Source organism: Saccharomyces kudriavzevii (genome assembly GCF_947243775.1).
Source record: "Saccharomyces kudriavzevii IFO 1802 strain IFO1802 genome assembly, chromosome: 14".
Taxonomy (NCBI): domain Eukaryota; kingdom Fungi; phylum Ascomycota; class Saccharomycetes; order Saccharomycetales; family Saccharomycetaceae; genus Saccharomyces; species Saccharomyces kudriavzevii.
Window position 1 is genome coordinate 513,963 of NC_079285.1, and position 23,092 is coordinate 537,054.

General features: G+C 39.8%; 12 protein-coding genes and 1 non-coding gene across 13 annotated transcripts; 6 read left to right on the forward strand and 7 right to left on the reverse strand.

Moving 5' to 3' along the window:
- Positions 1-55: 55 nt before the first annotated feature.
- On the reverse strand, positions 56-1,492 carry GCD10 (tRNA 1-methyladenosine methyltransferase subunit GCD10; the record flags this gene model as incomplete). The annotated part of the gene is made up of 1 exon (XM_056230860.1): positions 56-1,492. One exon carries the CDS (start codon positions 1,490-1,492, stop codon positions 56-58), a length of 1,437 nt encoding a protein of 478 aa, XP_056084736.1.
- A 315-nt stretch (positions 1,493-1,807) lies between these two features.
- NOP2 (rRNA (cytosine-C5-)-methyltransferase NOP2) lies at positions 1,808-3,667 on the forward strand (the record flags this gene model as incomplete). Its single annotated transcript, XM_056230861.1, has 1 exon — positions 1,808-3,667. The coding sequence occupies one exon, from the start codon at positions 1,808-1,810 to the stop codon at positions 3,665-3,667; it is 1,860 nt and encodes a 619-aa protein (XP_056084737.1).
- A 251-nt stretch (positions 3,668-3,918) lies between these two features.
- ARP5 (actin-related protein ARP5) lies at positions 3,919-6,186 on the reverse strand (the record flags this gene model as incomplete). The annotated part of the gene is made up of 1 exon (XM_056230862.1): positions 3,919-6,186. The coding sequence occupies one exon, from the start codon at positions 6,184-6,186 to the stop codon at positions 3,919-3,921; it is 2,268 nt and encodes a 755-aa protein (XP_056084738.1).
- Positions 6,187-6,844: 658 nt separating this feature from the next.
- On the reverse strand, positions 6,845-7,774 carry SKDI14G2640 (uncharacterized protein; the record flags this gene model as incomplete). The annotated part of the gene is made up of 1 exon (XM_056230863.1): positions 6,845-7,774. The coding sequence occupies one exon, from the start codon at positions 7,772-7,774 to the stop codon at positions 6,845-6,847; it is 930 nt and encodes a 309-aa protein (XP_056084739.1).
- Positions 7,775-8,304: 530 nt separating this feature from the next.
- OCA2 (Oca2p) lies at positions 8,305-8,898 on the forward strand (the record flags this gene model as incomplete). Its single annotated transcript, XM_056230864.1, has 1 exon — positions 8,305-8,898. The coding sequence occupies one exon, from the start codon at positions 8,305-8,307 to the stop codon at positions 8,896-8,898; it is 594 nt and encodes a 197-aa protein (XP_056084740.1).
- Positions 8,899-9,053: 155 nt separating this feature from the next.
- On the reverse strand, positions 9,054-9,905 carry POR1 (porin POR1; the record flags this gene model as incomplete). The annotated part of the gene is made up of 1 exon (XM_056230865.1): positions 9,054-9,905. The coding sequence occupies one exon, from the start codon at positions 9,903-9,905 to the stop codon at positions 9,054-9,056; it is 852 nt and encodes a 283-aa protein (XP_056084741.1).
- Positions 9,906-10,158: 253 nt separating this feature from the next.
- On the reverse strand, positions 10,159-10,230 carry Skdi_14.trna6D. The gene has a single exon. It is a non-coding gene; the product is annotated as a tRNA-Asp (tRNA).
- A 716-nt stretch (positions 10,231-10,946) lies between these two features.
- On the forward strand, positions 10,947-14,612 carry VAC7 (Vac7p; the record flags this gene model as incomplete). Its single annotated transcript, XM_056230866.1, has 1 exon — positions 10,947-14,612. One exon carries the CDS (start codon positions 10,947-10,949, stop codon positions 14,610-14,612), a length of 3,666 nt encoding a protein of 1,221 aa, XP_056084742.1.
- A 369-nt stretch (positions 14,613-14,981) lies between these two features.
- On the forward strand, positions 14,982-16,454 carry MSG5 (tyrosine/serine/threonine protein phosphatase MSG5; the record flags this gene model as incomplete). The annotated part of the gene is made up of 1 exon (XM_056230867.1): positions 14,982-16,454. The coding sequence occupies one exon, from the start codon at positions 14,982-14,984 to the stop codon at positions 16,452-16,454; it is 1,473 nt and encodes a 490-aa protein (XP_056084743.1).
- A 312-nt stretch (positions 16,455-16,766) lies between these two features.
- Positions 16,767-17,228, forward strand: COX5A (cytochrome c oxidase subunit Va; the record flags this gene model as incomplete). Its single annotated transcript, XM_056230868.1, has 1 exon — positions 16,767-17,228. The coding sequence occupies one exon, from the start codon at positions 16,767-16,769 to the stop codon at positions 17,226-17,228; it is 462 nt and encodes a 153-aa protein (XP_056084744.1).
- A 532-nt stretch (positions 17,229-17,760) lies between these two features.
- Positions 17,761-18,972, forward strand: COG5 (Golgi transport complex subunit COG5; the record flags this gene model as incomplete). The annotated part of the gene is made up of 1 exon (XM_056230869.1): positions 17,761-18,972. The coding sequence occupies one exon, from the start codon at positions 17,761-17,763 to the stop codon at positions 18,970-18,972; it is 1,212 nt and encodes a 403-aa protein (XP_056084745.1).
- Positions 18,973-19,064: 92 nt separating this feature from the next.
- On the reverse strand, positions 19,065-19,946 carry SKDI14G2720 (uncharacterized protein; the record flags this gene model as incomplete). Its single annotated transcript, XM_056230871.1, has 1 exon — positions 19,065-19,946. The coding sequence occupies one exon, from the start codon at positions 19,944-19,946 to the stop codon at positions 19,065-19,067; it is 882 nt and encodes a 293-aa protein (XP_056084746.1).
- Positions 19,947-20,279: 333 nt separating this feature from the next.
- SFB2 (COPII subunit SFB2) lies at positions 20,280-22,910 on the reverse strand (the record flags this gene model as incomplete). Its single annotated transcript, XM_056230872.1, has 1 exon — positions 20,280-22,910. The coding sequence occupies one exon, from the start codon at positions 22,908-22,910 to the stop codon at positions 20,280-20,282; it is 2,631 nt and encodes an 876-aa protein (XP_056084747.1).
- Positions 22,911-23,092: the final 182 nt, after the last annotated feature.

Below are 23,092 nucleotides of genomic sequence, written 5' to 3' on the forward strand. Positions count from 1 at the left end.
AATCATTTCACATATTCCGGGGAAGGTTATCAAAATAGAAACGCTTCACACGTATTTATATTTTTTGCTTTTTAATATCGTGCTCAATGGTAGCGTTGCTGGTCTCGACTACAGCTGTACCCTCCAAAGTGGGTTCAGGCGCAGGTATAACCCTGTGACACCAGATTAGGTATCCACCACCGCCTTTCATGGTCATCAAAGGATGCAGTTTACCCCTTACACTTTGGTAGGGTCTACATCTGGTCTCCAAGATGGAAGGCGCCAAAAATCTTAAGTCAGAGTACAAGGTATGGGCCAATTCCAACAAAGTTTCCTTGAACTGACCGTAACATACAATCGGTCTCGAACCATGAACCCTTTCAGCTAACTTCGGTACTACTGACGGCAAATGTAGCGTAGTTGCCACTACAAGACCATCGTATAGGAAAGTGCCTGTTAATTCTAAGATCTGTAATTGTGTATTGTACCACCTTAGTCTACGATAATATGAGTTCTTCTTACCACCTTTCAATGCACGTGCTTCTTCCTTAGGCAATGGAGTAAACCTTTCCTGAATTTCGTCTAGTGTAGGTGGTTCAAAAAAATCTAATAAGGATATGGTGTGAACATGCTCTTTGATAAATTTCTCAGAGTAGTTAGCAAATTTCAGTAAGTCCAGGTTCGCATGTTCATTTTCGTGAATAACAACAACTTTGCCCTTGGATTTACTTTCATTATCTCCACCAAACATTCTTTCCAACAGAAAGTAAACTAATAAACCACCAGTCTCATCCATACACAAATAGCTTCCGCCCGACTGAATGTTTGCAAGGTTCAGCAGCATTCCCATTGATTCTTGAGACATGTCCAGCACTCTTTGTATATCACCTTTATCAATTAAGAACTGTAAGAGATTAGAACTACTCAGATATTCAACAGTGAAGTACTTTGCGAACTTTTGCTTCTTCCTGTTGAGATATTTTTCTTGAGAGTATACGGTCTTGTTGTGGAAACTTTTATGAGACTTGATAATCTTATCAATGATTTCTTTGCTAGATAAGGACTCTTGCTTCATTTTTTCAATTTCTTCGATGGTTAACTCTTGGGCTTTGCTACCCATGTTAACTAAATTCTGATTTGTGGCACTGCTGTCAATGCTGGACAATTCAACAGAGACTGATTTTTCCTTAATAGACAATGTAGTCTCGCTTAGACAGTCTTCCTTGTCATTGTTCTCATCGTTAACCCCCTGTGACAATAACCTTACTTTCCCAATAGGGATTTTGTTCTTTGGCTTGGAATCCTTCTTCTCATCGGCTGAAACTTCTTCATTATCATAGTATATTTCGAAGGTCAAACCAAATGGATAACCAATTATGTCATTTACTTCAAAAGCACCGAATTTTCCCAACGATATGGAGGTATTAGGCTTGAGCTCCACTATTTTGTGATTTTTTGACGGCAACCGTACGATAACGTGCTGGTCAAAAGCTATGGTCGTCAAAGTATCCATTGTTCACAAAATATATATGCGTCCCAGGTGGTTAACAATAACGCAAAGGATGCTTGAGTCGTCAAATAATCCACCGTTAAGTCCTATTGTTATTGTTCATCTCATCGACTTTTCACTGAATTTTTTCAGATTTTACAATTTCGTTACCCAGTCTCGCTATGCCTGAAAAATTTTTTTTCGTCTCATCGCGAGAATAAGTTTTAGATGAGCTGAGCTTCCATATATAGTTGTCGCTAAGGTTATAGATTTGCAATTCATGTTGTCAGGTGTCTTAGTGCAAGTTAAAATCGGGTGTAACTATATATATAACTGAAAATGGGTAGTAGACGTCATAAGAACAAGCAAGCCGCTCCACCCACCTTGGAGGAATTTCAAGCTAGAAAGGATAAAAAGCTCAATAGAAAGTTAGAAAAAGGTAAGAGATCTTCTGCCACGCAGGGTGATGAGGCTACCGATAGAAAGAAAAAGAAATCGAAGCCATTCAAGAAATCTAGGAAAGAAGAAGTTGAAATTGTTGAGGAAGATAAGAACTTGCCGGAAGTTGATCTTGAGGAGTTGTCCAAGGCCAGAAAGTCATTGTTTGACGACGAAGAAGATGCCGATCAAGCAGGATCAGTGGACGAAGAACTAAAAGATGAATTCGACTTGGAACAGGAATATGACTATGATGAAGATGAAGGTGACGATGTCCACCCCATATTCTCAGATGACGACAATGATGAGGGTGACCTTGAGAAACTAAATGCACAAAATATGGAAGCTCTTTCCAAGAAACTGGATGAAGAAGAGGCTGAAGAAGCTGAAGAAGCTGAAATGGAATTAGCGGAAGCCGATAACATGCAACCAAGAGCGGATGTCTTGCCCACTGAGGAACAAGAGGAAATGATGGCTCAGGAGGCTCCTAATCTAACATCTACCAGAACAAGAATGATTGAAATTGTCAAGGTCCTAGAAAACTTCAAGACCCTTGGTGCAGAAGGCAGATCGAGAGTAGAATACGTTGACAGACTTCTAAAAGATATCTGTGAGTACTTCGGTTATACACCATTTTTGGCCGAAAAATTATTCAATTTATTCTCACCAGCTGAAGCGATGGAATTTTTTGAAGCTAACGAAATCGCAAGACCAATCACTATCAGAACTAACACGCTAAAGACTAGAAGAAGAGATCTAGCCCAAACTCTTGTGAATAGAGGTGTCAACCTACAACCAATTGGTCCTTGGACCAAAGTTGGTTTACAAATCTTTGATTCACAGGTGCCAATTGGTGCCACTCCAGAATATTTGGCAGGTCACTATATTTTACAAGCGGCATCATCATTTTTACCAGTTATTGCCTTAGATCCTCATGAAAATGAGCGTATCTTAGATATGGCAGCAGCTCCAGGTGGTAAAACCACCTACATATCAGCCATGATGAAAAACACGGGTTGTGTTTTTGCTAACGATGCCAATAAATCTAGAACCAAATCCTTAATTGCTAATATCCATCGTTTAGGCTGCACCAACACCATTGTATGTAATTATGATGCCCGTGAATTTCCTAAAGTCATAGGTGGCTTTGACAGAATCTTGTTGGATGCTCCATGTTCTGGTACTGGTGTTATTGGTAAGGATCAATCTGTCAAGGTTTCCCGTACTGAAAAAGACTTTATTCAAATTCCACATCTACAAAAGCAATTGCTTTTATCTGCTATTGATTCCGTTGACTGCAACTCGAAACATGGTGGTGTAATAGTATATTCGACATGTTCTGTTGCTGTCGAAGAAGATGAAGCAGTAGTAAATTACGCATTAAGAAAAAGACCCAATGTCAAGTTAGTCGAAACTGGCTTAGCCATTGGTAAGGAGGGATTCACTAGTTACAGAGGTAAGAATTTCCATCCTAGCGTAAAGTTGGCAAGAAGATACTATCCACATACTTATAACGTCGATGGTTTTTTTGTTGCCAAATTCCAAAAAATCGGTCCATCTTCATTCGATGATAACCAAGCTAGTGCCAGGGAAAAGGAAACTGCTGCTAGAAAGGAAGCTTTGGAAGAAGGTATCATTCATTCTGATTTTGCTACCTTTGAAGACGAAGAAGATGAAAAGTATATCAACAAGTCCGTGAAGAACAACCTTTTGAAAAGAGGTGTCAATCCAAAGGCTAAAAAGCCTTCCAACGAAAAGTGAGTTTCCACAAAGACAGTGGCTTCTTCTTAGCATCATGTTTTTTTCTCTTCTCTTTCTCTATATATATACTTCAATATATATGTACGTCTCACTGTATACTAGTTTCAATATAAAATAATAGAAACAATTAATAAATTGTGCTAAGACAAGGTGACAGCAACACAAATTATCTACTGTTTTCACCTATACACTGTTACGTATTTTGTTTGTTCTTTTTCTCTTTTTTATCGAGGTTTCAGTTCATTATTGTCTTACTCTTCAAAATATTTTGTGTTCCCCAATTTATGCTCTTTTATATAATCAGGACCATACTCTTCGTATTCTTCCTTACTGATGACAGTTTTTTTATACTCTGCCTTGTTCCGTGCCAAAGCTGCCATCCCTCTCCAGGCATCTAATGAGGGATTTGAAGATATATTTACAGCGACATTGGTACCAACGGGGAGAAATTCGGTGAACTCCTTTACGATACGTTCCCTTAGTCCAGGCACTTTGGCATTACCACCGGTGATAAGAATATTATTCACCATGTCTAGAGAAGTTGAACTCAATTTTCCGCGTTGAGAACCAAATTTTTTCATCAAAATAGTCTCTGATAACTCACAAATACCCGCTTGATCTTGCCCACCCATTGTTGGTTGAAATACAACTTCAGGTACCCTTATGCGTTCAACATTCAAATGCATTTGGTGCTGTTCATGAATATTTTCGCTGTCATGCGGTCTAGGTCCTCTTAAAAACAAATGAAGAAGGGAATTTCTCCAATCATACTGTGCTTCCAAGGTATCTTCTTCAGTAAAGTTTGGATCGTGCTCTAAAAGTAGTCCCTCTAGTTCTACGATATCTTTGTATTCGTCCTCCAAGGCTTCTTCGAATGCTTCAGGATTTTGAGTGATATCTGTATAAATAAGCCAATCTTCATCATTAGCGCCAAAAGTGTCATTTGGATCATTGTCTATAGTGGCTTGGTTTCTATTACGTTTTGTGCCTTGTTTAACACTGTCCTCGGCCAATGAAGCTAAATTTTTCATTCTGTTTTGAGAAACTTGAGACTTACGGTCCTTCATTTCGTCACGCAACTTGAGTTTTTCTTTCCTCCTTTTTATTAGTTTATTTAATTTCAACCTTTTGTCCTTTATCCACCCATTCAAATCAATTTCACGCCACTGTTGCTCTTTTAATCTTCTTTCTTCTTCTTCTTTGGCGGCTTTTTCCTTTTCCTCTTTAGCTTTCTGTCTGGCATCTTGACTGGCCTTCAAAAATCTTTGTTTTCTTTTTTCCTTAATCTGATCTTCATTCAGGTCTTCGTCTGCTATATCAAGTAAATCGAATTTTTGAGCCGTTTTGTCGTCATTTATATCATCCATGTGACTATCATCTTCTGCTTCAACCATTCGTGCCTTCCTTAAGGATTGCTCCAAACTATGAAGATACTTTTTGAAATCGCGTTCATCATCAAAACCGGCGTTCTGTAAAACCGACAGTACTTTCTTCTTAGGCTCATCGATTAACTGTTCTCTTACTTTTGAAAAGTATTCGAACTCTTCTTGCTTTTGAACCAACTTTTCCATTCTTTTCGAGCGCGCCTGTTCTTGCAAGCGTTTCCCAGTTTCTTTTCTCTTTTCGGCTTGCATTCGTAGTTCTTCTTCTGTCTTTTGAGGTTGTAGAACTTCCGTGAAAGGTGCTTCAACTACTATGTCATTCGTGTCGAGACTTTCTAAAGTAAGAATTTTTTTAATGTCTTCATCATAGTTTGGTGAAACGTAGCAATAGTCTTGATACATCGTTTCGTACTGTAAATACGACATCTTAGTTGGAAAGTATGGATATTTCAGGGCCATTAAATCATTTAGGTAATCAACCGCTTGATGTCCCCCCCAGTTAATCCTCTTCGCATCTGTTAGAATACCTGCACCATCGACTATAGGAACCACACTGGTATCCTCGTGGCTACAATCGATGACCAAACCCGTTTTGTTTCCGCTTGGATTATTATTGTAAAAGCTGTACAAGCTGTCTATTCCAAAAGTGACGCCTGGAACATTGTAGGTTTCGAACAGGATCTGGTACCAATTTGCTCGTTGCGATTGGACGGTTGCCATCCTCTCGGTAAGCAAGATTGGATTAGAAATTCCATTATTCGGTAATACGCCTAGATGGTGGAAAGTGTAGTCCATTATTTCCTCTGTGAAATTCCAATTGGTCACAAAGGGACCGTCAAATGGGCTTCTGGATTGCGAACGAACAGCTTGATCCAGTAGAGTGTCATTGCCGACAAAAGTGAAATTCTTATTCAATTTCCTATCTCTGAATTTCGTCAAAACATTAGGAAAAATATGTGTGGGGGTAGCTTGATTAACGAATCCGGCTCTGAGCCTGCTGGATCCAAAATCAATGGCAATGGGTAAGTGGGGATCGTATGCTGACTGTTCATCAAATGATTCTGGAGTTTGCCTTAATGGAGGGTCGTCTATCACTACTGCCTTAAGAGGGGTCAAAGAAGCGTCTCTGCTGGACATGCCGTGTATCTTTATTCAATTTCCTTAGAAACCTATCCTTCAGTTCAATTCTTTGGTAATCACGATTGTCCATGTAGTTCTTTTATTCATACTAAAGTAGATTGATGCTCTCATAGGTGATTGTAAAAATTATCATCCTTCACGAACGTCAAAGCTTATGCTGAAGGATGGTACTATTTAAATATTGAATAGAATAAGTTGCACTTAGCAAGCGATGTTTGACAGTTGCCACCATATGCACTGCTCTCAATGTAACTAGGTAAATTTCTCATCAATTGATTCGTTGCGGTACTGTAATACCACGTTCATTAGTATAACTCAAAAAAGCAAGAGAGCTTATTATTTCGGGGACAGGAATCATGAGATACTTGAGTATTCATTTCAACTGATTGTATATGTATTTACCCTTTGCTCAAGTTGATGTCATCATCACCTGCCACTGCCGTTTTATTTTAGTAAGAGTTTCGAACAGTTTTGTCCTTTGACAGCTATTGCCACATTTGTTGAAATGATTACAATTACACTGATATATCAATAGCTTTGAGGATCATCTGCTCTTGAAAGTTTGAATAAATATCGACTATTTGTATTATTTTAATTATAAAAAGTAAAAAAAATGTGGAGTTTGAGGGACAATATTCCTCAAGACTTTGAATATCTAAATTATCTCTCTGCCATTTAAGACGTCATCCAAAAACATCGATGGTGCCTGTCGCTTATGAGCTTTTTTAGGCGAACTGGTATTAGAGGTGGCAGAAGTAACCGGTATGAGGCCCAATGACGATTGATTTCTCTTATGGTAGCCTTCCATTGAATTAATTTTCTTTTCCTTTCTTTCAGGCGATGCTGCTCTTTGAGGCCTATTCAGACCCAGTTTTTCCTCCTCCTCTTCTCTCGTATAGTCACCTGCATATAAATATGGATCGTCAAGCAGAATGTCAGTATCCTTCGATTGGTGACGGCTATGACTTTTTTCATATTGTGATACTTGTAAAGTAGGCGATATAAACAAGCTCCTTCCGTTATCTGTGAAGGGATCTTGGATCGGATTAAATGGTGAGACTGTATCCTCGTATTGACCAGACTCTAACTGGCTCGTAGAATCCCAATCCTCATGCATATAAGCTTTTTCATCATCTAAGTCAAATGGATTACTTTGTAATGAAGAAGTGTGCTTATGATGTCCTCTGTAACAGATATTACTATCTTTTGCACAAGAAGCAGTTATCGTGGAGCGTCGAGCCAAATACTTGGACACTAACCACCACATAAAGATACTAAAGAAAACGGCGCTTATAACCGCACCGACAGCAATATATACAGTTCCATTAGGTTTGTTGGCTGCATTGAGTATGAAAGGATTCCCCAAGGTAGACGGAGGAGTTATGGTTGGAACAATTATCGATGAGGACAATGTTTTCGAACTGGAAACCGAGGCGGCCAACGATGGCAGGTTGTTGGAGGTCGTTTGGGACGCTACATTGGAGGTGGACCTTGTTACGGCGGTGGAACTTGCCGTAGTAGTGGCTAGTTTTGGAAGGTCCCTCCTAACGAGAGAAACAGATGGGATGAAATTTTTCCTGGCCATCTCTGCCGATGTTTCTTTCTGGATTTTGCAGAGTGAATAATTTTGCGATATGCGGTACAATTCAGAACACTTCGTGCTAATAAAGGGCATGCAATTATTAAGTAGCACTGCTGCTAAATACAATTTTCAGAATCGAATAATTTCTAATAATACTTTTTTTTGAAGAAATTGTATGCAATGTTTACCATTTCCCTCTTCGGGAAAAGAGATTGAGGGTTCCATGAAGGAACGCTGCAGAATGTAAATGTTGATGATTGGAATGAGGGAGGAAGGAGGGTGTCAACAAGTTCGGCCATGCCGTTGATATGGTTAATAGCACGCTAAAAACGAGGACCCTTTATTTAACAGTGAGTTTTGGGAATGACCCTTATTTGAAAATCCAGATTTTTCAATCTATTTTTTTTCTCTCTCTGACTGTTTCCCAGAATTTGAGAAAAAGATCAGAAAGGGCGAGCTTGATTTAGATTCTTAAGATTTAGCATATCCGGAGGAGGAGGTTGAATATCGAGACCACCCACTTCTTGGATGCTATGAAATACATACCTCCATTAAATTTTTGTCCGGTGGTAAGCACAGATGTGTCGTTATACCGATCAGGGTATCCGATGCCGTTGAACTATAATTTCATCAAACACCAGTTACATTTGAAAACAATAATATATATCGGTGATAAACAGGCGCCTCTTGAGGAGTACGAAACGTTCTTGGAGTTGGAAAAGATAAAGTACCATCATATTTCTATGGATTCCAGTCGTGACGAGGGGATTCAGGAAAGAATGAACCAAGTTTTGAACTTGGTGCTGGATGTCAGGAACTATCCCATCTTAGTGCATTCGAACAAGGGCAAGCACCGCGTTGGAGTAGTGGTAGGGATCATACGGAAACTACTGCAAGGGTGGTCTACGACGGGTATATATCAAGAGTACGGGCTGTTTTCCGGTGGAATGAAAGATGGAGTGGACTTGGAGTTTATCACAATGTTTGAAACCAATTTGAAGATACCGAGAGACATCGTTCCTGGTTTTGCGAAACATTGCTTGTATTTGAATGAACTAGAAGCCGCGGAAGAAAGTGACGAAGGGTCTGGAAGCGAATCTATACTCACTGCCAGGCAATCATTGTGATGTATGAGGCGGCGGTTGGTTACAAAGAATATTTTCTGTTATTAATATATTTGTATAGACAAAACAACAAGTTCGAAGATCAAGTAGAAAAAATGGCAACAAGAACGAGCACATACATGGTATATAGGGAACATATATATAGGAGATACATACGTTCAAGCGTCGAAGGATAAAGACCAACCTAGCTTGTGAACTGGTTCAGATAACTTCAATGCATCGAAAGAGGAACCGACACCCAGAGTGACACCTGGTCTCAACAATTGTTTGTAGGCTAAGGTGACGATACCGGAATCAGATACCTTGGCCTTGACCTGGGAGGACGCGTCGGGCAAGTATCTGGTAGCGAATTCGATGTTCACGTTGGAGTTGGGTAGTTTGCAGTTCATGGTAGCTTTGGCACCGACTTGCAGGAAGGCATTGACATTTTGGAAGAAGTCAACGGTGGTTATTTGATCGTTGTTCAAAGTAGCACCCAAGGAGTAGTCCTTCGCGAAGTAACTTAGAGCCATGGCATAACGAGAAATGGAGCCGGCGCTAATATCGTAACCAAATTCGGCACCACCAACAACACCTTCGTGGGCCATGGTCAAGTCACCAACAAAAGTGGGAGACTTTAAACACAGGTCGAAAGCACCTCTGGCTGTGAAGAAAGGTTGTGCAAAAGTGGTGTTCAAGACGGCGGACTTGGCCACACCTGGAGTCAAAGAAGTGATCAATTCATTCTTTAAGCCAGGGGTCAAGTTGGCAAACTCTAATTTGGTCTTCAAATTGTTTGTGTTGGACCAGCCTTGTGTTAAACCCAAGCCGGTTTGCTTGTCGTTCAACTTAGCCTCCACGTCAGTAGACAATGGACCATCTTTGACCGGCTGTTTAGCCTTCAATGAAAACTTGACGCCATTGGCTGTTGTGGTCTGCACATCAAAAGCTGCTGGGGTAGCATGATAGAAATCCTTGTTTAATAGATCGTTAATATTTCTGGATATATCGCTGTAGACTGGGGGGGACATTGTTGAGGTAGTAGGTTTAGTTTTCTTTTTGGTTCGCTCGAGTGTGATACGTTGGAAAAACCCGTGACAGTGTTGGGCAATTAGTGGAACGAGTTGGGGGTAGTTATATAGCAGATCAACTCGTGCTCTACTGGCTTAAAAGGGGTTGTTTGTTGAGGAACGGCCGAAATGGCGGTGTTTGATTGGGCCGCAGCGGGAAAAGAGCGCCGGAACCGCGAAAAGAGATTTGCGTGACGTAAAAAGGGACAAAAATCTCCGCGACGGGGAATTGAACCCCGATCTGGCACGCGACAAGCGCCCATTCTGACCATTAAACTATCACGGAGTGTTAACGATGAGATCGGGAGTGTTTATTTAAGAGTATGCCCATGAATACCTGGAACCCAACTGCTTTTCCAAACTCATCGAATAGACCGCTTTTTTTGTTCAGTCGGCGCCTATTATAGATGTAGTAGCTGTTATATCCTTCGTGCGTCAGAGGTCGCATAGGGTTGTCCCGTGCTGCAATTGGCACGTTACATGCCATTTCTTCTATGATTGAGTGCCTGCAGTAGCACATGTTAAGTAGCTGCAAGAAAAAAGGACAGGCTATTCAAAGGAGCAAGACTCTTGGCTACCTTTATTGTTGCACAATATTGGCGCGTGCGCTCAAACACACGCATTTTTTATATGCATATATATATTTACTAGCTGAAAAAAAAAAGAGCTTTCAATCTAAACGGTTGCCCATAATCTGAAATCATTCGCGCTTTCTTGTATCTCTTGAGTCCTGCAAATCGTCCTGATCGCTTTTTTTGTGCTTATCGTGGCTTTTTTCTTCCATTTGTTCTTCTATGTTCTATCAGTTTTGTCGTTCCCGTTTCAAAAAAAAATCGTTGGATTTCTGCGTCGGGTATCCCCCCAATTTTGCATAGTGACTTTCGATTCTCAATTAGCATTCAATAGGTACATCAAAATGGCCCATGCGTACAGCGTAAATCACCCTCAAATTCACCTTCTTATCCACTCCAAGCAAGGTAAACCATTTGGGGAACGTGCTAGATGACTGAAGAAGATAGAAAACTCACTGTAGAGACGGAAACAGTTGAGGCGCCCGTGGCAAATAATCTTTTACTGTCAAATAGTAATAATGTAATAGTTACGAACCCTACTATTCCCTCTGCATCCACTTCCACATCTCCGCTGCACAGGGAGATAATTGATGATTCCAGCATTGCCAGCAATGCTGTCAACAATGTTTTGGAGCATAATATGTCCACGATAGATGCCAATATAATGGATTCTGATGCCACGTCACATAATCCGGATCATTGGCACCCGGACATAAATAGGACGGGCACGTCGATGTCAACGAGCGATATCCCAATGGATTTGCACTTGGAACACATCCCTTCTCTTTCATCGAGTAATAATAATAGCAACAATGCCTTAATCAACCATAATCCTCTGTCATCTCATCCTTCTAACCCCTCATCTTCGCTGCGCAATAAGAAGAGCTCCTTGCTAGTGGCGTCGAATCCTGCGTTTGCTTCAGATATCGAACTATCGAAAAAAAAGGCCCCGCTCATCTCCAATAATATGCCTGCAAGCAACGCCGCTCTCTATCAGACGGCAAGGTCAGCGAATATTCATGGTCTGTCTTCGGCATCGGCAACCAAGGCCATTAGAAAATCTTCGGCTTTCTCGAATAACACAGCTCCCAGCACGAGTAATAACATTGGTTCAAACACGCCTCCTGCCCCCCTTTTACCGCTTCCTTCACTCTCCCAACAAAATAAGCCAAAAATAATAGAGAGGCCCATGATGCACGTCACTAATTCAAGAGAAATACTCTTGGGCGAAAACCTGTTAGACGATACGAAAACAAAAAGTGCCCTTGCCAACTCAACGTCTCTTGACGAAGACTTAACGGTGAATGATGATTCACATCTACCGAACCGCTCAAACCCAGATAACGAAAACAACGATAAGCTGAGGAAAAATAACAATAAGAACAATAGTGATAATAATGACAATAACAATAGTAACAATAATAATAATGATAATAATAATAACTGTAGCAAAAGTAGTCATGGCAACAGTGATCGTAACGATGAGCCTAATAAAGTATTAACGGCATCTGCGAAGACCGCGCCTTCAACTGCCTCCTTGGCCAGTGCTGAAAATGCAGGAGCCCTCGCTGCTAATACTTCCACCAATAGTAAGAACAATAATAGCGGCAACATTAACAGTAATAATAAAAAGAAAACTAACAACGATAGCACTAGAAATAGCAACAATAATGCAACCAATAAAACCGCCAATGGTGATATCAAGAAGGCCAGTGCCGACTCTACTGTCTCTAATTCTAACAACAACACAACAACTGATGATTCACATGACAGTAACTTAGAAAAACCAACAAAAGCAGATTTTTTCGCTGCAAGGTTGGCGACTGCTGTGGGTGAAAATGAGATTAGTGATTCGGAGGAGACTTTTGTTTATGAATCCGCAGCTAATTCAACGAAGAATCTCATTTATCCTGATTCCTCCAATCAGCAACAGCAACAACAGCACCCGCAGCAACAACAGCAAGAACACCCGCAGCAACAACAGCAAGAACAACAGCAACAACAGCAACAACAACAACAACAACAACAGCAACAGCAACAAAATCATGGCATAACTACAAAGATGAGTGCCCCACTGTTAAACAATAACAAAAAGTTATTAAGCAGGCTCAAAAACTCGAGACATATAAGTACAGGTGCCATACTGAATAATTCAATTGCAACTATAAGTACAAATTCTAACTTAAACTCTAATATGATGCTGAATAACAGCAACATGGCGTTGAGTCACAGTCATTTGGATGACTTGAGCAGCATAAAACAACAGCAACAGCAACAGCACTTGCCAATGGACGTTCAATCGGTAGATTCTTACACTTCCGATAATCCAGATGCCAATATTATTGCCAAGTCACCTGACAAAAGGTCGAGCTTACTATCCTTGTCTAAAGTTTCTCCACACCTGCTTTCATCCACATCAAGTAATGGTAACACGATATCATGCCCTAATGTAGCCACAGGTTCTCAGGACTTGGAATTAAATAATGACATCTCAACTAAGAAATCATTCTCCAATTCTACCTTAAGACACTCTTCCGCTAATAGAAATTCGACTTATGGCGACAATAAGAGGCCTCTTAGGACAACGGTGTCCAAGATATTCGATTCGAATCCAAATGGAGCTACGTTACGAAGGTACTCTGGGGTACCAGATCACGTTAATTTGGAAGACTACATTGAACAGTCACATAATTATCCAACAATGCAAAATAGCGTCAAAAAAGATGAAATTTACAACAGTAGGAGTAACAAGTTTCCCCATGGTTTGAATTTTAATAACGATCACAACGTTATTGAGGAAGAAAATAATGGTGGGGCGGCCAGTTCAAACCGACCGCAGCACACTAACCTTCAGCATGAGTTTATTCCAGAAGACAATGAAAGCGATGAGAACGATATTCACTCCATGTTTTATTACAACCATAAGAATGATTTAGAGACGAAACCTTTAATATCTGATTATGGCGAAGATGAAGACGTAGACGATTTTGATCGTCAAAATGCTACTTTCAATAGCTATTATGGCTCAGCATCCAACGCTCACGAACTGTCGTCACATGGCAGAATGCCATCAAGATCAAATAACGACTATTATGATTTTATGGCTGGCAATAATATTGGTAATGACAATCAAGTGAATGAGTATACCCCGTTAAGGACAAAACGTATCCAAAGACATTTATCAAGGGCAAATAATAGCATGAGGAATGGCAGCATACATGGGAATGGAAACGATGATGTTGCCCATCCAAATGTCAATAACAGTGATATCGTCGGTTACTCACCACACAATTTTTATTCAAGGAAATCTCCCCTTGTAAAGGTAAAGAATTTCCTTTATTTTGCATTTGTGATATCATCACTATTGATGACTGGGTTCATTCTTGGATTTTTGTTAGCCACGAACAAAGAATTACAAGATGTAGATGTGGTAATCATGGATAATGTAATTTCAAGTTCAGATGAACTCATTTTCGATATCACAGTAAGCGCATTCAATCCTGGGTTCTTTAGTATAAGTGTTTCACAAGTCGATTTGGACATTTTTGCGAAAAGCTCCTTTTTGAAATGTGATTCTAACGGTGATTGTACCGTAGTAGAACAGGAACGGAAAATCTTACAAATGACTACAAACCCTTCGCTAGTAGACGAGACTATCGAAAACGACGTTAGCACTGGGAACGTAGAGACGGTGTTACTGGGAACTGTCAAAACACTAGAAACACCACTAAAGTTTCAGGGTGGTGCATTCAACAGGAACTACGATGTATCTGTATCGAGCGTCAAGCTTCTAAATCCTGGATCCTGTGAAGCCAAGCATGAAAACGACGACGATGACGACGATAATGGTGATGGTGGTGATGATGGTGATGGTGATGATGATAAAAGTATTCGCAGTGTCAAAGAGAGACAACACAAAAGTAAAACAAATGTCAAAGATGATAAAGAGGATGATACTAAAAAGTGGAAGCTACTAATCAAGCACGACTACGAATTGATAGTCCGTGGCAGCATGAAGTACGAAGTGCCCTTCTTCAACAAACAGAAATCCACGGCTATACAAAAAAACTCCATGGTACATCCTGGTAAGAAGTAAGTATTAAGAATGTAGTTTTCTTTCATCATAGTTTGGCATTTTTCTTTTTATAGCGCAGCACCGGAAGGCAATTTCCATAAGAGGAATGTACCTTCCTAAAGAGGAAAATGTATTTGTTTTTTTTTGCATGTTTTTTCTCTTTGACTATTTCAAATTTAGAAGTAACTGAAGAAATACAAAAATGTTACATAGGATACGACAGTATAGTAGTATACTATTATTATTTTTAAATAGAACATTTAGTAAACAAGGGTGAGGGTTATGCAACTCGTTTAGCAATCATCCTTTTTTTTTTTTACTTCATTTAAGTATAGTACAGCAAAAACAGTAGTGGGAGCAATAGCAACACATTGGTAGCAATAAGTGCTCATGCAATTCCAGTCAGAAAAACAGCATTTGGACAGTAAAACTGATATAGATTTTCAGTCAAATTCGCCGCGGTCTTTACAAAACAGGAACACCAAAAACTTATCCTTAGACATAACAACTTTTCATCCGTTAATGGAATTCTCATTGCCAAGTCAGGATGCACCAGATCCGGTAAAAATTCCATCGCCGTCCCCATTGAATCTTTTCATGAAGCCCAAACTCACCATGTTGGAAAAAGGCCCCACAAAAGTAGGCTCAAGGCCAATACCACCGCCACTGCCTCTGAGGCGAAGCGAGGCCTCCATATACACACTACCAGCATCTTTTAAGAACCGGGCCATTTCTCCAAACTTGTACGCCAGGCCATCTACGATATCGTCCATCAGCAAGCCTTCATCGGCATCACCATTATCATCGTTCTCAGAAAAACCTCATCTAAATAGGGTACACTCATTATCCGTTAAAACCAAAGACTTGAAATTGAAGGGGATCAGAGGACGATCTCAAACTATTTCCGGATTAGAAACCTCCACGCCAATTAGCAGCGTCCGTGAGTGTACTCTAGGTAATAGTGACATGAACATATTTTCTAGTCAAAGAAGTATGCAAACAACATTGATTTTTCCAGAAGAGGAACCAGATCTGAATATTGATGTGGTGCATACAGAGATCTATCAGCGAACAGTTTATTTAGACGGGCCACTACTGGTAGTACCGCCAAATTTGTATCTATATTCAGAACCCAAACTAGAAGACATCTTGTCGTTTGATTTAGTCATCAATGTTGCTAAAGAGATACCGAACTTGGAATCTTTAATACCGCCGGAAATGGCACGCAAAGTACGATACTATCACATCGAATGGACACACACCTCCAAGATTGTCAGCGATTTATCTAGGCTGACACACATTATGCATACTGCTTATTTGCAAAACAAGAAAATACTGGTCCACTGCCAATGCGGTGTATCAAGATCAGCATCGTTAATCGTAGCGTACATCATGCGATATTATGGCTTGAATCTGAATGATGCATACAACAAACTTAAAACAGTGGCTAAGGATATAAGTCCCAACATGGGACTCATCTTCCAACTCATGGAATGGGGTGGGATGTTGTCTCAGAACACATTTGACGAAGAGGGCGAAGCTACTAGCATGTCTGAAGATAACGAAATCAGCAACAACGAGGCTTCCCTATCCACTGCAAAGTCTTACTCTTCTGCGTCATACAGAAGTTCCCCCATGCTAATGAATCTATCGTCATCGCCAAACGACAGTTCTATCAACTCTTCTGAAGTAACGCCAAGAACGCCCGCTACTTTGACTGGACCTAGGGCTACACTAGTCGAAGAACAAGATGAACAAGACAAGGACCGCAAGAGATTATCCCAGACCGTAGAAGCACTGGACGCTTCCCTCGACAACGAGTCGATATCCACCGCATCGGAACAGATGATGCTTCTTCCATAGGGCTGCAATCCCCATAGAATCCTACGAATCTCATGTTGGCGGGCAGACTGTTTCCCCAGGTTTTTAAACCATAAATAATTAGTTCATTCTCCTACATAGCTAATATCCATTATTGTAAGTGTCACATTTGCAAGAATCGTCCAATAGACGTTTTCCTCGTTTGTGATTGGCCCCGCATTTTGCGCCGATACAAGCGACGGCGAAAAGGTGGAAGAAACAATCAATTAAATAAGACCAATCCTCTCTCTCACCTTCCATCTTCAATCTTCAAGCAGAGAAGTGAAAACACGATCAAATAAGAACACATTTACAATGTTACGTAACACTTTCACTAAAGCTTCTAATCTATCACGCGTAACGTCCGTAAGATTCGTTCAAGCACATGCCCTTTCCAATGCTGCTGTAATGGATCTGCAGTCCAGATGGGAAAATATGCCCTCCACCGAACAGCAAGATATCGTCAGTAAGCTGACTGAACGCCAGAAATTGCCATGGGCTCAACTCACCGAACCTGAAAAGAAGGCTGTGTGGTACATTTCCTACGGGGAATGGGGACCAAGGAGACCCGTGTTGAATAAGGGTGATTCAGGTTTTATCGCTAAAGGTGTTGTTGCCGGCCTCCTATTATCAGTGGGGCTTTTCGCTATGGTCAGAACGGTTGGTGGTGAAGACTCAAAGACCATGAATAAGGAGTGGCAATTAAAGAGTGACGAATATTTGAAGTCCAAGAATGCTAATCCTTGGGGTGGTTACTCTCAAGTTCAATCTAAATGAAGGAGCCAAAAATTTTGAAAGAGAACTTATAGGGGCCAATAACTGTTATGGTTTTTTCAGCTAGTCTGTGACCTATACGAAGATGAGTATTCTTTCCTACTAGCACTATTATTATTGCAATAGTGTCCCTTAGGGGCCTGCCCGCCCAATGCAGTACCAACGTATCAAACATGAACATGGTATTTTGCCACCGTCACATTTTTTTATCTATTTACTGAAGGTTACTAATTCCTGTTAGACACATAATTTTATATTATTATTCTTTTTACTCATATATTGAAAGGAAACCCCAAAAAAGGAAATAAACCAAAATAGTGTGTTGAAGTCTCTTATTTCTTCGATTTGCCTCGTTACCACCTTTTATTATGTTATGGTGTTAGTCTATACACGTATTTCTTACAATTTCTTGATTTGGTTGAATATTATGTAAAGTGAAAAAAAAAACTAAACAAACTGAAAACATCAAAAAATCAAAGATTTTTGGGACAGAAATGAGGAAACACCACTCAAGGTGATAGTTATACTGGGTAGTATGGCAGTAATATCAATGACAGACGATTTAGAAGACTTTGAGTCCTTACTGGAACCTGATTTTGATGCTAAACAGTTCGGCAATGACTTACTGAAAATTACCAACAATAATGACGCAACAATTCTAGACCTAAACACACCTCTTAAAAAGCTGAATTATGACCTCCACGAAGTTGATTCTAGAATAGATCAACTCATAAACAATAAACCCCTGGAGATGATAGAATTAGTTTACAGAAATGAACATGTCAATTCCACCATAGTTGATGAGTTAAAACCCAGCTTAGAATATTTGAACATGTCATATGACAGATTAAAGACTCAAGTTCTAGATCCTTACGAGCGTGCTAGAAAAGTCCAGCTCGCTCTGAGTAAGGTTTATCAAACATCTTTCCTTTTACGTGGCGCATTGGTTTACATCCATTTGTCGAACAAATTAAACACGGCATCCAAAATAGCTCAATTGAACATATCAACAGCTGTCAATGTAGCCTCTTTACACTACCAATTACAAATAACTCTTGAGGAGAATGAAAATTTGAAATCCTTACGGAAAATTAAAGAACTAGAGCAGAAGATCGTTACTCCCAACAAGAGAGAGTTGATAACATTCCTGTCGTTACAGATGTCTAAAGAATGTTTGAACTCTATTAAGATTAAATCGAACAAAGAAATAATATCCCAATTAGCTTACTCTCTCTTCTTACTTTCACCTCAAGAGTTTGCGTCTTCAATAAATAAAATTATACTATCCAACGTCACAGTAAGTTCGCAAATTTTATCCAAAACCATAAACTCCATCAGAATGTTTCCCGAGGCGTTTAAAGATGTTGTTGAGAAGGGCTATAACATCTACACCTTAGAAACAATATTGCGAAACATCAAAACCGATAATGTCACCGCTGCCGCAAAATCTTCTGTCGCAAATAAAGCACACCTAAGCCATCTTTTATCGGAGTACACTTCAACAAGAAATATCAAAGCTGGACCTAGCACACCAAGAGACCTGTTCTGGAATAAGGTTTCGTCCAATTTTAAAAAGGATTTTGAAATATCTGTTAATAGAGGTGGTCCTGTAGGTAAGGCACTGTTAAAAAATGAAGATTTTATCATTGACACTATAAAGCAGAATATGGAAAAATCTTCTGATAGTAGCGATTATCAAAAGTATCTGGATATGATGCTAGGCTCAGTTTCTATCATTTCAAAATGAATGGGTTCTTCTTCTAAAATGGAAAAGTGTTTATGAAAAAGGATGAATCTATGAAGTATTTTTATTACATCTGTATATGCATATATACGCTATCATTCCGTCCTAAACTTAGGGGCACTAGCAGCGTTCGCCAGTGGGTTTAAAACTGGTTTTTTCTTGTTCTTCTTCCCACCACGCTTATGAAACTTTTTCTTCAACATTTTCTTTATTTCACGAGCTTTGGCATCACGTTCTTTGCTTCTTTCGAGCGCCAATTTTCTAGCTGCACGTTGCTTTTGACCTGGTCTTCTTTTCTTAATTTTCAAATCACTTTGCTGTTGTAATTCGATTTTCAAGTTGTATTCATGCAGATTTATTATTTTACCTTGGCAATAAGGCCATTTATCATGAATATGTTGATCATCTTTCAGGATTGTTGCACTTTCTTGCAGTACTGTGTCATAATCTATAGAGCTTTGTAGGAACTGTTGCCTTTGCTCCACGGAATAGTTCGTAAAGTAATATTCTTTAGGTCTTTTTTGGTCAATTATTTCTTCCTCAGGCTCCTTCAATGAGATTCTCATCAACTTTACTTGATTACGTTCCTCCGCATTCTTTTCCGCATCTGGTGCACCTTGGTTTTCTTCAATTGTGCCCTTCGATTCTTCAACAACGCCAAATGAGAATAGTGGGAATTCAAATTCGTCTTTGTTTTCCTCTCTTTCTTCATCTGCATCTTGGCTGTTTGCCGTAAAGCCTAATGGTGAGTCAGTTCTTTTAACTTCAACAAATTCAAATTCTGTTGGCGGTATCAATACATCTGGGCCTTCATTATTAGTAGCACCACTGTTATTATGGATGTTATCTTCTTCTATTTCCTCTCCTTCATTATAAAGATCCCTTCTTGATACTCTGTGCAGAAAAAAATAAACGACTCGTTGCAATGTTAGTAAAGAGAATGCTTGGGAAACAAATATTATCCTCATTCGATGCATACACTTTGAGCTCAGACATAGCTTATTCTGAATTCTAATTTGTTCTATTATGAATACTTTTCTTTTATCTGTTGCTCGACATCAAATAATCGTTGGAGTCACTTATTGTTTTTTTCATACTAATCCGATGACTTAAAAGTTTATAAATTTGCTTTGCAGGAAAATAACAATGGCGTTTGTAAGGTGCTTCACACCCCACCTATAAAGGGGTATCATCATAGGATATTGCTTTTATTTCTACTTTTATTTCTATTTCTCTTATATATTAATGCATATATACAGTAATCAAGTCACATGCATGCGCTGGGCTTGAGAGAACGAGAAGATAGATTTTCATTTGTTGATAGCGGTTTTCATGCTTTGCAGGTATTCTCTATAACTGGCACAATTCATAATTTTGTCTTCAACAAGGGTACTTGATGTCCATAACCTTATAGAAGCCATCTCTCTCTCAGCGGTTAAGTTAGCGGGTTCGTTAATAGATGGTCCTCTTACTATGTACAGCGATTGGAAGGTAATTGTATCGTTGTTCTCCCTCACTTCGCTGATTATATTTCTTAATCTTTCATTGAATGGAGAATCGATTAGAAGAGGCAGTTCACATTTTCCAACAGGAATGTTGGAGATATCGTCAGTATTAAACACATCTCCTAATAATTCAGGAACTGCATTCCCACCGACCCATAAAAATAACTCTGTGGAATTGTTAATTAAATACAACCCATATCTTTCGAAAAGAGATGCAGTAGCGTTGATCGGTTCCGGCAGAACTGTTTTCCCGTTGAAGTTGGGCAAACCAACCTCATCAGGTATATCGTGTAAGGAGTAAACAGTTGGATAGATGCTCTTTATTAGTGAGTGAAGTGGATCGGTCTCTAATTTATTCAGTGCACTTGCACGATAATCGCTTGGAACCACACCCGGTCTAAAGGCTATATGTTTACATAACGCATTCATTAGTAGAGGTAGCATTCTCAAATTTGCACAGAAATTTAGTGAGCTTACTGCAGTAATATTTGACAGTGATATTTCCTTCTTGTAGGCACCTAGAGTATCTTGAAGTGATCTTGTTACAAAATTCCTCGCAGAAAATACGCTTGAATTCAAAGCTTTAGCCACCGCATTTTGTGTGATAAAGTTAGTAATTGCTAGTTGGTCAGCAGATGCAAACACCTCCCTAGCTGATTCCGTCGTTGGCAGTGCCAACGTCATAACCCGAATCCTACGCTCACCTGTGTTTAAAGTCAACAACATTGATACTTGCAAGTAGCAATACTCTTTCATCAAGGAATCCTCGATCGATATTCCGAAAAGATAAGACTGGTCCCTAGGCATTGTGGAAAAAGTACATAAATCTGAAGATCTGTTGAAAAAATGGCCGAAAAATGACGTGGCCCTCAAACCTGTAGAACAACGAACTCTCATGACAGCCTCCATAGATATATCCATGGATAAATGTTTTGATAATTCCCTAGTGAATTTAGTAACATCGTTTAAGCTGGTAGCATTGAAACCAGGGTAAAAGTGTGTTTGACCACCAGAAAAACGGGCGAGATGTGATAAAGTTGCCACGTCCATGTACTCCTCAGATGCGAGAAACGTATCAACTGTTATTTGCAGTTTGCTGCACTCGATTACGAATGATTTGTAAAACGAGTCTTGGCATGATAGTAATTGAGAGCTTTCTTTTGGAGTGTTTAATACACCTTGCTCACTTCTTCTTTTCAATCTTCCTGTACCGGTATCTGGTAAGGTCGAAGAGATAATTTCAATCTTACCCCCGGTGCATTTTATCAAGTTTGAAGCGGATTTTAGAGCAGGTCCGAGTGCAAAGCGGCTAATATGTGTGTCTTGAAAGATTTCAGGAATCTTTTTTAACAATTTTTCCAAGTTCTTTCTACAATACTTCAGTGGAACCACCAGTTCATCACTTGGCATTGGCAAAAATGGTTCTTCTAAATCGCCGACATCGAACATTTGAATTGCTTCAGAGACGTCGCCTCCTTCGTCATCTTCATCATCGCCCTCTTCCTGGTCATCGCCATCATCGTCGTCATCATCGTCGTCCGATTCTTCATAATCGTCATCTAAGGGGACGTAAAAATAATGAAGACCATTATCGACACATATGATGGATACTCTGGTCCTTCCATCATGGTTTGGTAAAAACTCCAAGTTTTCTAAAATGGTTCTGGCAGAAGTGGCCAATAAACCGTTTCTAACGGCGTTTTGAGAGACATCCAAAATAAACACGTAAACCGATGGTGGAGGTTCTCTAATAGAATACTCAACAGGTGCCAAATAATCTACGACGGAATTTTTGATTTCGTTTCTTTCGTATCTATTTATTGGAGCTCCTTGCAGATTCTGATCGAAGCCAAAGGGAACTTCATTCTTGAAATGACAAATATTACATTGCCATTTTCTCCCCTGTTCAATGAAAGTGACAAAGGGATTTATATATGAACGACAACGGCGACAACGGACAATTACTCCGTCGGTATTCAGTGGTAACTGGTCGTCTGAATCTTGCAAATGTAAGTAGGGTCTAATGACAATCCCGAATGGTAGGTTGGTTTTTTTTAAGAGAGAGCTAGTTTTTGGCACCGCATTCAAAGTACATCTGACGTATTGATATTGGGCATTTGCTGATTCCGATGGGGTCACGATGCTATTCTGAGAGATAGTGATCGGTGGAGGTGGTAACGACAGATCACGAATCGGAGGAGGCAATTCTGTAAACAAGTCTACCGGATACAACTGGTTAACCACTTTTCCTGAGCCTAAATATTGCTGGCCTGGTTGTGTGGGTGAATAAGTGTTGTCATCCAATTGAAAGTTGCCCATTGTGTATGCCGTTTGATCGATTTGTTGTTGAAACTGCTGTTGTTCTGTAACCACCGGCTCGCTTGCAGAGTATGGAACCTGGGCCTGAGGATACACCCTCTTCTTATGGTGGGACATTATTGATCGGGGAGACGCTCACTTTTCAAAGCACACTGACAACATTTGAGAGCTTGTGGAGAACCCTTTTAACTACGTATCCTCCATCATTGTCATCGCTATTGTTGGTGCATTCGGGTAAGAACACGTGAGGAAAGTGAAATATTCAAAAAGCTACATAAACATTTAAGACTATGTGGTAA